General features: G+C 52.7%; 1 protein-coding gene across 1 annotated transcript; it reads left to right on the plus strand.

Annotated features, from left to right (window-relative positions):
* The first annotated feature begins 821 nt into the window (after positions 1–821).
* Positions 822–11,935, plus strand: CCNT1 (cyclin T1). Its single transcript, XM_068921240.1, has 9 exons — positions 822–1,015; positions 1,146–1,227; positions 1,479–1,607; positions 2,514–2,574; positions 3,790–3,852; positions 4,208–4,253; positions 7,433–7,596; positions 7,946–8,016; positions 8,642–11,935. The coding sequence occupies exons 1-9, from the start codon at positions 822–824 to the stop codon at positions 10,055–10,057; spliced, it is 2,226 nt and encodes a 741-aa protein (XP_068777341.1). The 3' UTR covers positions 10,058–11,935.
* The last annotated feature ends 808 nt before the right edge of the window (positions 11,936–12,743 follow it).

Here is a 12,743-nt window from a genome sequence, read left to right on the forward strand (position 1 = left end):
CAGGGGTCAGGGAGGGCTGGGGTCGCAGGTCAGGGGTCAGGGGGAGGGCTGGGGTCGCAGGTCAGGGGTCGGGGGAGGGCTGGGGTCGCAGGTCACTGGGGGGGGTCAGGGGAGGGCTGGGGTCACAGGTCAGGGGTCAGGGAGGGCTGGGGTCGCAGGTCAGGGGTCAGGGGGAGGGCTGGGGTCGCAGGTCACTGGGGGGGTCAGGGGTCAGGGGGAGGGCTGGGGTCGCAGGTCACTGGGGGGGTCAGGGGAGGGCTGGGGTCGCAGGTCAGGGGTCAGGGGGAGGGCTGGGGTCGCAGGTCACTGGGGGGTCAGGGGTCAGGGGAGGGCTGGGGTCGCAGGTCACTGGGGGGGTCAGGGGAGGGCTGGGGTCGCAGGTCACTGGGGGGTCAGGGGTCAGGGGGAGGGCTGGGGTCATAGGTCACTGGGGGGTCAGGGGAGGGCTGGGGTCGCAGGTCAGGGGTCAGGGAGGGCTGGGGTCGCAGGTCACTGGGGGGTCAGGGGTCAGGGGAGGGCTGGGGTCATAGGTCACTGGGGGGGTCAGGGGAGGGCTGGGGTCGCAGGTCAGGGGTCAGCAGGGTCAAAGGCCGAGCGCGCCTCCCCCACCTCCCCCCACTTCCGGGTTGGGAGGGGGGGGAGGAGAGCGAGCGAGCGAGCGAGACGCCGCGTCGCGCATGCGCGGCGGGGGCAGCGGGGCGGGGCGCGCGCGCGCGCGCGCGGCCCCGCCGCGTGACGCAGGCGCGCGCGTTACGTCGCGTCTGCGTCTGCGTCGCGTTGCGTCGCGTTGCGTGCGTGCGCGCGCGCGGGCGCGGATCGCCATGGAGGCCTCGGCGGGCGGCGGCGGCGGGGCCGGCAGCGCGGCGGCGGCGGCGGCGGGGCGGCGCTGGTACTTCAGCCGCGAGCAGCTGGACCGCAGCCCCTCGCGCCGCGCCGGCCTCGACCCGGACAAGGAGCTCTCGTACCGCCAGCAGGCCGCCAACCTCCTGCAGGACATGGGCCAGCGCCTCAACGTGTATCCGGCCCGCGCTAGGCCGCGCAGCCTGCGCTCGAGTGCCGGGGCGGGGAGGGAGGGAGGGAGGGGGAAGGGGAGGATGAAGGAGCTGCCCGGTGAGGGGGGGGCGTTTCCTTAACCGTGCCGCCAGCTCGCAGCTCACCATCAACACGGCCATCGTGTACATGCACCGCTTCTACATGGTGCAGTCCTTCACCCAGTTCCACCGGAATGTAAGTGCGCCGCTGCCCCCAGTCCCGGGCCGGGGGTGGGGGGGTGCTGAGGGAGGCAGGGTGCTGCCCCGCTGCTGGTAGCTGTCACAGACCCCCTTGTGTCCCCCCCTCCCCCCCAAGTTACCTAGACACGCTTTGTTTCCCAAAAGAATATTTATCGTATCGTTAAAAAAACTAGCCTACTTTATTTGCTTTAGTCTTGAGCTTATTATCTTTAAAAAATTAAAAAAATATATTTTTCTTCTCTGAAGTCGGTGGCACCGGCGGCTCTGTTCTTGGCAGCCAAGGTGGAGGAGCAGCCTCGTAAACTGGAGCACGTAATCAAGGTAGCACATGCCTGTCTGCACCCCCTGGAAACTCTTCCAGACACAAGGAGCGAGGTAAGTGTGGAGATGGGAGGACCGCGCTGTGAAGTGAGGAGCAGAGATGCGAAGAATGGGAATGGTGGGAGTGTGCTGCATCCTGAACCGTGCAGTTCTGCTGATATAACTAGATCACGTGGCTACAGCGTCTCGTTAAATCAGGCTCATAAGCATCCACTCTCTAAATGAGTGGTTGTGTCGTAGGATGGTTAGTTACAGCTCAATTCAACTGCTCTCTTACTACAGAGAGGTTTTTGGCTTCTGTACAGCAGAAGGTTTTTCTTTCCTGCTCTGTGGCAACCTCTCTTCTGTTTTCCTCTGCTGTGCTGCTGCGAATGTGACTCAGATGTGCTGTGTAACAGTGTCTGCATTAAAAAGCTTCTGAGGAGAGCGTGGATGTTGGCTGCTGGGATTAAATAGCGTCTGTGGCAGAGCAGCAAATGATGTGCGCAGTTTGATTCTGTTCTGTTCCCGCTTGTTTAATTGTGGGTTTATTAGAAACGTTGCCAATTCCCTATCTCTCAAGACAGCCCGTCTTACCTGGAACTGAGCAGCCAACCCTGCTGAAAAGGGGAAGCTTTATCCAGGAGCCAAAGCTTAAGGAGAAAGCTAAACGCCATCCTGTACTGCTCATAGAGCCATCCCGTGCCATGTAACCCCTCTTGAGGGACCAGGACTAAGAGGGCCAATGCGGATCCTGAAGCAACAATCCTGTAGAGCAAGAACTAGCAGGGGAGTGGGTCCACCCAGCGCTCTGCTTTCTCTCTTCTGGCAGGGAATCTGTGCCAGTTTCCCCAGTCCAGATTGGGGCATAAAGATTCCCCTTTGCTATTTTTTTGCCTCCCTGAGAAAGGGTGTTAGAAATGTGCAGGCTTTATACGGAGTGCCTCATCGTGAGTAACTTGCCTGTCCTCTCAACCCCAGGCTTACCTGCAACAAGCCCAAGACCTGGTCATTCTAGAGAGCATAATACTGCAGACCCTGGGTAAGTTTTTCAAAGCGGACGGGCTGCCACACGAATCCCAGACCCAGGAGTGTTCAGCAGGGCGGAGAGTCTTAACTGCACAGTCTTCTCCACAGCTGGAGGGCAGATGCACAGCTGGCCAGTGGGAAAGCAAGAGTCCAGGCAACAAACTCTTTTTCACACCCACACCTTGTGTTTTCCTTTTAATAACAACATTTTCAGGTTTAACTTGTGTCAAGTTCAGTGTTCACAAAAAAAAACATGTGAAAGTGTGGCTCGTCTCTTCCCACCCCCCCCTTCACCCCCCTTCCCCAACAGGTTTGTACTGCTCGGACATTGGTCGCTGTCCTCTGTTATGCTGTTAAACTTGATAATGCTCTAGTCCAGTGGCCAGGAATGGAAGCTGTTTGCACTGGGAGATGTCTAACAAAACCTGAGTTGAAAGTTAATATTTTGATCAGGTCGCTGTTTTGTTTTGTTTTGTTTTTAGCGTTCAGCTGAACTATCCCAGCCACAGTTTTCTTTCTGTTTGGTTTTTGAAAATAGAACCTGGAGCCCACAGTAAGGGGTGTGATTGTCTGTCAGATCGAGGATCTTATTCGTGATCCGAGTTTTGGATCTACTGTGTTTGGTTCTCCAGTTGCCTTTTTTTTTTTTTAAACTTCACAGTTCATCTAGAATATTCTGCACAGAAAAAGCCAAATCTGTTACCCACATGGACAGATTTGAATTGAAATTTTTTTCTTTAAACCATAATGTACAAACTAAATAGGAAACTGAAGCAAGGATTAAGTTCAGTTGACTTTAATGCTGTAGTCTCCTTCAAAGGGAAGACGTCTGTTTCCTCTTAGCTTTTTGGGTGAGAAAAATTCCTCTGAGCAAATGCCATTGTCTTCTCCTTCCTCCCAGCTGCTGTAAGAGGTTTTGTCCTTCTATTTTTAAAATCCTTAATAGTTGTTTTGTTTTCAGTGAGGTCTTTCACGCACAGAAGTCATTTAGCTGCTTGGAGGCCTGGCAGCAGCCGTGACCTTCAGGTTTTGTGACTGGAGAACTTGAGTCTTCTGGATAAAGGAAAACGCGCTCCTCTATTCCTGCTCACCTCGGAGCGGAGAGCAGGGGCTATAGGAGGGAAGGGGAGAACCAGGCTTGTCCCCCACGAGCAGGAAACGTGAGGTTCGTAGATCTCTGGGAGCGTGCTGCTAGTTGTCTGATGGCCATATATCTGTGTTCTTCCAGGCTTTGAGATCACTATTGACCACCCGCATACCCACGTGGTGAAGTGCACGCAGCTAGTGCGAGGTAAGAGATGTCAGGCACTGGGGGGCTTGGGAGTGCCCTGCTGCGGAGGGCTGCTCCTCCGAGTAACTTGAGCTTGAAAGAAAAGAACTGTGAAAATATGTTTCAAAGTAGACGGGGTTGCAAGCGACTCGCATGATGCCGTGGCTGCACTGAACCACGGCGTAACACAAAACTGTGTCTGTACCTCTGTAACTTCTAAAAGTCTTCTGTAGCTGTTATGTGAAGTTAGGCAAACTGTGCTGGCTCTTATTTTTCTGTGCTGGCGACAAAAGACCTGTGGTTCTTTAAAGTGAAATGTAACAGGGTTTCTCAGGATATCCAGACTAACTCTTTGCTCTTTCCTTTTCTCTTTCAGCCAGCAAGGACTTGGCACAAACTTCCTATTTCATGGCTACCAACAGGTTATTATTTACCATTGATTCATATTTGACAGAGGGTTTTATCCAGAGGAGATGTGCTCCTGGTGATCCCTGGGGGATTGGTTAGCTTGTGAGCAATAGGGGACTGCTCAGTCCTGTTCAGCAGGAGAAAAGGTTTCTGTTCTTCCTAGCTTCCAATAAAGCAAGTGCAAAATCAGTTACGTAGGTAGGACAGGTACAAGTAAGATGTTCTGGAACATCACTGCTTTCTTTTTACAGTGAGTTAGATTATTGTTCAAAACGAAATAGCTTTGGGGTGGACTTGAAGAGAAGATGTAAGTTTTTGCTTATTTAGTGCCCAGGGGTCAGTGAGTAGAATTTCACTGGACTAGGTGCTGTGCAAATTGTGAACAAATGTGTTCTGTACCCTAAAGAGGGCTGATCTCAAGTATAAAGCAAGAAAAACAAGAGCTGAGTACAGATATCAAGGGTTACAAGAGAGAAACAGGATCCTTGTCTGGCCTGAATGATTGGACAGAGTCCTGTAGCCAGTGTCTGTAGTGCCTGTAGACAATCTTGGAAAAGAAAGAGGCACCTAGGTTTTTAACCTGAGAGGTCTGGACAGTTCTGTCAGGTAACAGCTGGATTTTTACTGTAATGCTGATACCAGCCCTCATATTGGGACTTCTGGCATTTTCAGTTACTTTTTGGGTTAGCAGCTTTAGGCAAATTATGGGATTAATGTTTGGAAAAGACCAACTTGAGGAAACAGGAGCTTTTCTGCTTCTGTGGAAGAGTTTGCAGAAATGAAAGGGTGGGTAACTCTCTAAAGGGAGAGAAAAACGGGTTAGGCTTTGGTTCTGTCTGCCTAAGTCTAGCATAACTGTGCTTGTTAGATAAGGATGAAGTTTTCATTTTTAATTTAAAAAAATGCGTACCAGCAAAAAGAGCGTTTAGTGTTGAAGTAGCAAAAATCTCTCCAGAATTACTGATTTTCAGGATGTAGGTAAGGGTGCAAAAGCAATAAGCTCTCTCTGTTGTAGCTGAACCTTCAGTAGGTCGCTCTTGCTAGCGTAGGTGAACCTACAGAGTCGGAAAGCATTTCCAGACCCTGGCAGAGCAGCAAATGTGCATGGCCTTGGGCAAGGTATTTCCCTCTCTCTGTCCATGAGAGGTGTTAACTGCTCACCTCCACAACTTGCTGTGAGAAGTCTTCTGTTGAAAGATGCTACATAGCTCCAAAGGGCACTGCATTCAGAAGCCTGCAGATCTTCGCAGCAGAACTGTGTTGCGGGTTTCCTGCATAAACTAGGGTAGAAGGAAGGTTGTGTTAGTAATGTATAGGTAAATACATCCTTGAAACATGTTTTATCCCTGCAGCAATAATTGCAAAACCAAGGAATTATGAGTTAAGGTTGCACTTGAAAGAAATCCAGGCAGAAAGTAAGAAATGCATCCAGACAGCTTCAGTTTTGCCTTGAAGTGATGCCGTGAAGTACGTGATTAAGACGCTTGAGCGATGAACTAGATTTATCAGGCGTAGCTAGAGATTTTTAACTTTTGTTCCCTTACGGCATCGTTATGGGGCAGAGTTAAGGTTATTTGTGTACCTTAACTTCACTTCTTACCTTGGCTGGCTGGACGAAGGTTTCTTCTTGCTCTGAATTTCCTGGGTTTGATTTCTTGGTGTATGGATAAGTACAGTATCATTGAAATGGCTTCAGACTTTTCAGCTGTGGATGCATATCTCTGTCTCTCCACAATGCACTGGTGGAAAAATGTTTAAATAACCTGAGCATGCTGAAGAAGTGCAGATAATGCCATCCTGCCACTGCACATGGGTGCTCAGTGTAACTGTCTCCATAAAGCACTCTTTATAGGACTGATTCACTAGTGTACTACTGTGACAACAAGCAAATCCTGCACTGAACTTGCTGTGACAGGTGTTTAAGAGGGCTGGATGTAGTGAACCCGGTGTTCCTACAGGTGAAGAGTAGGGTTGCTGGGGCTGAATGCATCCCAGTTCTCAAATCAGATGGAGTTCCTTGCGGTGAACGGTTCAGGATCAGTTCTCCTGTTCTTAATGCTACCTAGACGTCTTTTCCCAGCGTTGACGTCCAAGCTGTCGCACAGCTAATTCATTTAGTTATGAAATGCTTGGTTTGTGGCCGGGCTCCCTGTTAGACGCTACTGAGTCACTGATCTATAGTGTTGCATGCAGGGTGGCTCTGGAGGGAGAGCAGGGCCTGCCTACGTTTGCTCTGCAGCAGTCGATGACTACAATTACGTGAGCCTATCTGTAGTAAAACAATTGGAAGCTTTTCACATGCAGTCAGCTTGCAGTGTTATTTACAGTAGGAGCTTCAGTCCTTTTCCTAAAGATCGTTTGGGAAAGACCAGAGCCTTCCTAAATGCCTAGAAGGGCCAGTTCGCTAGTTGAGCGCAGGTGTTCTCAGGAAGGTGATTTTTAGTACCTGCTTTATTCTTTGATTAATAGTGCTGTGGATTTGTGCGGCAAGCTGTAATTTTCATACAAAATAAGCCAAATCCTGTTGCGGGTCGGATTCAGGATAACTCTAAAAAGTGCAGTCTGTGCAGATCTGTACAGACTTTGCTTTTAACTGTGGAACAGATCTTGACCCTAAGGAGAGATGGTGCTTCTATTAAACATCCCTTGACATGAATGTGAGACTTTGATCCCCTTGGTGTTCCTCAAGGGAGGTGAGGGGGTGAGTGCAGATCCTAGGAGCTTCCTTGTTTGAACAGTCGGTTCTTGGAACGGTAGCGATGCCCTTCACCAGTGATGTTGGCTTCCCAGGAGCTGCACTTGGAAACGTTTTGAGTGTTTTCTCAGGTTGAACAGAGTCCACAACAGAGGTTAGGGGTTGGCAGATAACCCAACTGCTCGCTTATTCCCTTGGAGGAGGGCTTTAGCGGGACAGCAGTGTGCCTTGCCACTCCTGCACTAGCTACAGAGCCTTGAGCTGACAGAGGTGCCTGGACCCGAACTGGCTGGAGCAGAACAGGGAAGTAACAAGTGAATTGGCAGAGCAGGATAGAGACGCCTGTAACAGCAGGGTTGTCCTGGGGGAGGATTGCAGGACCTTCCCCACCGTGTCCGCCTCTTCCGCAGTGTCTGTTCAGCGGGCGATTGTGTGTGCTGAGGTTCAGGCTTGGGAGTTCATGGCTTTCTGTTTCTCTCTCCCTGCTGGTGACGTCAGCCTGCACCTGACCACCTTCAGCCTGCAGTACACCCCTCCCGTTGTGGCCTGCGTCTGTATCCACCTGGCTTGTAAGTGGTCCAACTGGGAGATCCCAGTCTCCACGGACGGGAAGCACTGGTGGGAATACGTTGATGGCACTGTAACTCTGGAGCTCTTAGATGGTAAGTTTTGGAGCAAGGTCCCCCCAAAGGCTCTTATATTATCTTGGCATCTCTGTTCCTGGGTCTGCCATTCAAACATGGCCACTGGCCAGTTCATGGACTCAAGGGCTTCTGGTCTTGCCAAGGTTTCCAGTGCAGCAGCTTCTATGGTACAATAGAGATGGCAAAAGGCACACAGTGAGATGAGTCTAAACGTGGTCAGTGTTACTAGTTCTCAGTATTTCCCCTCCTGGAGTAGCTCCATCTCATCAGTAGCTCCATTCATCAATAAGCAGGGGGTTGCCCTGCTAGGCTAGGGCTGGTCTGTGTGTCCCTAACCATCTTGCCTGTGTTTGTGTCTCCTTTGCAGAACTGACTCATGAATTCCTGCAGATCCTCGAGAAAACTCCCAACCGGCTTAAACGTATCCGGAACTGGCGGGTAAGAGTCTGCTTTGGACTATTGTCGCTTGCAGGAGAATGCAAACTCTGATTTTTTTCCGGGTGCGTGAGGTTGTGTGGCATCTCTGATATTACAGGACAAGATAGTTGTCTGAAGGGCGTGGAGGGGGTGACATCTGAGCATTTTGGGTCTGCAAAACGTATGTTCAGTAATTGAGTTTTGAATTAACTCTATAAAGACCTTGCTTTTTCAACTGATTTAGTGACCCCGCTTCTGTGTTTGGGTAGGGTCTTCTGCTGCAAGGAGAAGTAGGGGCAGAGCGGGCCTGTCTTTAAATCGGAGCTTGCCCTTCACAGGGTGAGCCTGTTGCATCAAACCAGCTGCCTACTCAGCCATTACGTCATCCAGGCTCAGCCAGACTGGCCGTTCCCTGCTACTCCTGATCGCTGCCTGGCACCGCAGATCAGGCTGCGTTTTGTTGGCGTCTGTTCTTCACACTGAGCGTGTGTCGCTCTGTAAAATGCTCTCTTGAGCTTCTGTCACCAGAGATGTTAGGCCTGTTGTTAGATCAGCCAGCGGGATAACTTACGCTTTTGTCCTCTCTAGTGGTCTACCATACTGGTGACAGCACAAACTAAGTCACTGGTCTCTGCTTTTATTCTAGGCCTCTCAAGCAGCCAAGAAGTCAAAGGCTGACGACCACGGCGAAGAGGAGAGCCTCTCGGAGCAGACGATCCTCAACATGATTTCCAGGAACAACAGTTCTGACATGAACATTGCAGGTTTAATGAGCATGTCAACGTCCTCGACTGCTGGAGCAGGGCCATCTCTGCCAGCCGCAGCAGACTCGCCCAGCGACCAGGGTGGTGCAGATATGTCCCAGCCTGAGCACTGGCTGTCCCAGCATCCTCCACCCAAGCTGGAGGCTGGCCAGAGTCACAGGACTAACGAAAGCTCATCAGCTGCTGAGCATCCTTTACAGCAAGATGGCGCTGGTTATCAGAAGCAGAGCGGCAAGAATGCCCCATCGGCGAAGGTGTCGCTCAAGGAGTACCGGGCCAAGCACGCAGAGGAGTTGGCGGCACAGAAGCGTCAGCTAGAGAACATGGAGGCCAATGTGCGGTCTCAGTATGCCTATGCGGCGCAGAATCTCCTGGTCCAGCAGCAGCGGGAGAGAGAAGTCCAGCAGGACAGCAACCCCTCTCCAATCATCCTGAAAATCCCCATCGGTGGCCCGGAGAACCCCGAGCGTCCTGCCCCTGAAAAGAGTGACAAAGCCTCAGCTCTGAAGCTGAGGATCCCAGTGGCAGGAGGAGGTGGGGACAGACCGCTCCCCTCCAAGCAGGAGGAGATAAAAATGCGGATCAAGGTGCCAACTGCTGCAGACAGGCACAGCTCCTCGGACGAGAGCAGTGGCAAAAGCCGAGATCACAAGGAGAAACACAAGGGCCACTCTTCTAACCACCACCACCACCACCACAACCACCACTCTCACAAACACTTGCACGTCCCGCTTGGAGCTGGCCCCAGCAATGTGGGCAACAAGCGGCCAGGAGACTCTAAACATGGCAGCCAGCCGAGCACTGTGCCCCACAAAAGCTACAGTTTGTATGGCTCTTCTCGCAAGAGGCCCCTGCCAGAGGAGGCAGCAGCCGCAGCACACGAGCACCAGCCCAAAATCAGTAAAAGCTCCAAAGGCCCTGGCATGCAGTTTCCGTATCCCCACCTGCCTGGGGCAGCCCATCTCCCAGGGCACAGCTCAGAAGCAGGTGGCCTCTCCTTACCCCAGGCCAACAAAGCCAGGGGTCCCCACGGCAAACTGGACAAGGGTCCCACGGGGGCCAACGGGCACAACACAAACCAAGCCAGTGACTACCAGGATACAGTCAATATGTTGCACTCGCTGTTGAGTGCGCAGGGCATGCAGCCCACCGGGGCCCCTGGCTTCGAATTCCACTCGTGTGGCGAGTACTTGAACCCCCGGGCTGCCGTGAGCTCCAGAGCCGCCAACACGGACAAACCCCGACCGCCCCCGCTGCCGTCGGAACCCCCCCCTCCGCTCCCCCCGCTCCCCAAGTAAAGCCCTTTTTACTACTGAGTTTGTACAGACGAGCCTGCTTGCCCGAGCCTGAAACCTGGGCTGCCCCTGCAGGGGAGGGAAAGGGCTGTTTGGTCTCCACTGCCTCACGAAGAACTATTTTTATTATAACTTTTATTATTGGTATTTAGAGCGCGGAGTTGTTGAAGCTGTGAAAGGATGAGAAACCCTTTCTCCGTTCATCGCTCCCTCCCCCACCGACTTCCAGTTAGTGGTGGGGTCTGTCCCTGCTGGAACTGAAGCCCCCTCTGGGGATCACGTACTGTGGGGGCCCTGGGGGGTATTTAAAACGTGTCACAGAAAATCTAAGACATTTTACAAATAATTTAAGCAGTAACTTATATCTTAGTGTTTTTGTTCATTTTAATTTTGTAATGCTGGCAGGTGCTGCAGGGGACCCTCGTGAAGGGCTCAGGCTGCGTCTCGTTGGTCAGGAGGCTCCGTTCGAGCTGTTGGCGATGGAAAGTGGCTCAGGAGCTTTTCGGGGATGGAGCAGAGGAAGTGGTGCGAGGAGAGGGCAGGAGCTGGAGGCAGCTCGGCCGGGGCAGCGGAGGGAATCCCAGCTGCTGCCGACTCGGGGTAATTCGGAGTTGCTCTGCCTGCTGTTGTTTCAGTTTCCTCATCTGCAAAAGCGGCTCTCGTTTAGGCTGTCTCTCCCTCTCTGAGCGAAGGGGGAGGATCCGGTATCTTCCTCTGTCCCTCAGCTCTTCCCCTCCTGCTGAACGAGAGACTGCCTGGCAGGTCACGTTGCTTCTGCTGAAAAATCCCCCCTGAAAGGTGGCGGTTCATGGGAGAAAGGTGCATGTTGGAGGTTGTGGCTTCTGGGGTGATGGTGAAGGAGAGTCTCGCCAGCCTCACCTTGCGTGTTACCTGCTTAGCAGAAGGGCCAGGAGTCAGCATGGCGCGGTGAGACCTCGCTCACCTCCTGGTGGTGCGGAGCTGATGCGGGAGAGGGAAGCAGGGGTGCGAACGGGGAGAGCTGTGAACGGGGTGCGTTTAAGTCATGTTACGGATCGCGATTCTTAACATTGGCTATGGAAAGGGCTGCGGAAACGTTGGGGTGTTGGTGGTGGTGTTTCGTGGCAGCTGGTGCGATGTGAACATCCAGGGCGAGGTGGTTGGTGACTGCGGGCTTGGCTGAGGGCCTGTCTGTCACCTCAGGTGGCGGTTTTGGGGAGAGGGTCCGGAGGAGCTGCCCACGTGTGGCTGGCCTGGCCCAGCACTGCTCGGCTTCTGAGGCGAGGGGCCTCGTATGCGGAGTGGGCTTGTGCCCAAGGGGTGCCCGGCTGGGTTGACGGAGAGCTGCATTGGAGCTGGCTAGAATGATACCTTGGCAGAATATCAGCTTAACGTGAAATCTAGGAGTCCATTTGCAGGGTGCCACTGGCAGCTGTGCAGGAAGGGTGTGGAGCTGGCTGGACCACAGCCTGGGAAATGGTGTTTCGAGCATGTAAGCCACGTAGAGCCTAGTCTGGGTATAAACGTGAAATACGTTGACAGATGTGGTCTGTAGTTGCACAGGGCTTAATCTGAGAGGAGCTGCATCGCGGGTCTCGCAGTTGGGAAATACGATGAAAATGGGCAAGGCGGGCAGCTTCTGAGCGACTGCAGATCCTCCTCGGCTCTGGGCCCGGTGTCAGGCACAAGATCCTGCTGGCTGGACAGGGAATCCTGTGTGCACTTTGCTGTTCGCAACCCTTATCTCTCCAAGTTGGAAACCTAGCTTTTACTGCTACCTAAATCCTGGAACAGGGAATCCAGCTGGAGGTGGGAAGTTTCAGTCTAACGTTTTGGAAAAGCCGACTTATTTTCTTCTCGGACTATACTTTTCCAAACTTCAATAAACGTACTGTCTCCTTATGTTTTTGTGAAACTCTGTTCTACATCCAGTTCCTCTTATTTTAAAGAGCAATCAGTAATGCTAACCCTTGCCAGTGCCAGCTTGCTGGAGCTGGTCAACCACCAGGGTAACCTCTTAGGTACAGAGTTTATGTTTGAAGCTCCCAGCAGAGATTTGTCTCTTGCTTACCTGGGTGCTTTGAGAGCCTGCGCGGCATGGTTTGTCAGGCGTTGCGGCGAATCGTGCTGCCCTTTCCCTTATTCAGTAGGGGAGCAATTCCAGCTGCAGCCTTCTCTGCAGGGAGGTATCGAGTGTAACGCGCTAGTGAGTCTCTGCGCGTGTCCTGGAAAACTTGAGCATCTTCAAGACGAGCTACACGTCTGGTTCTTGTTGCTGCAAAAGCCTTAACTGCAGGGTCACTGCCACACTGGCTGGAGACATCTGCCACAAGCGAAGGCGTCTCCTGGGCAGGTCTTAAGCGTTTAGTGCCCATTCAGGCCTACGCGTGGAGGCGAGACGGGTGCCCTGCACCTCTGTCTCGCAGGCGGTACCAGCAGAAGCAATCCTCTTCTGAGTGATTTCTGCGTCCTTTTGTTTAAGGCTGCGCTTGTGGTTTGTGTGGCTGTGAGCTGGTGTTGTGTTTGGGCGCGTGAGATGGGGGATGCGCGAAGGCCCTCAGCGTGGCCGGGGGCTTTACCTCCAGGGTGGATTCAGGTGATAGGACAGAGGAGGTTATTGGACGCGAGTTTGGGCTGTCTCTGGGTTTCCTGCTGCCGTGCTTCAGGCTATATTCTTGAACGCGAAGAAGCTTTTCCTGGGCACCCCCAA

Source organism: Struthio camelus, chromosome 28, assembly GCF_040807025.1.
Source record: "Struthio camelus isolate bStrCam1 chromosome 28, bStrCam1.hap1, whole genome shotgun sequence".
NCBI lineage: Eukaryota > Metazoa > Chordata > Aves > Struthioniformes > Struthionidae > Struthio > Struthio camelus.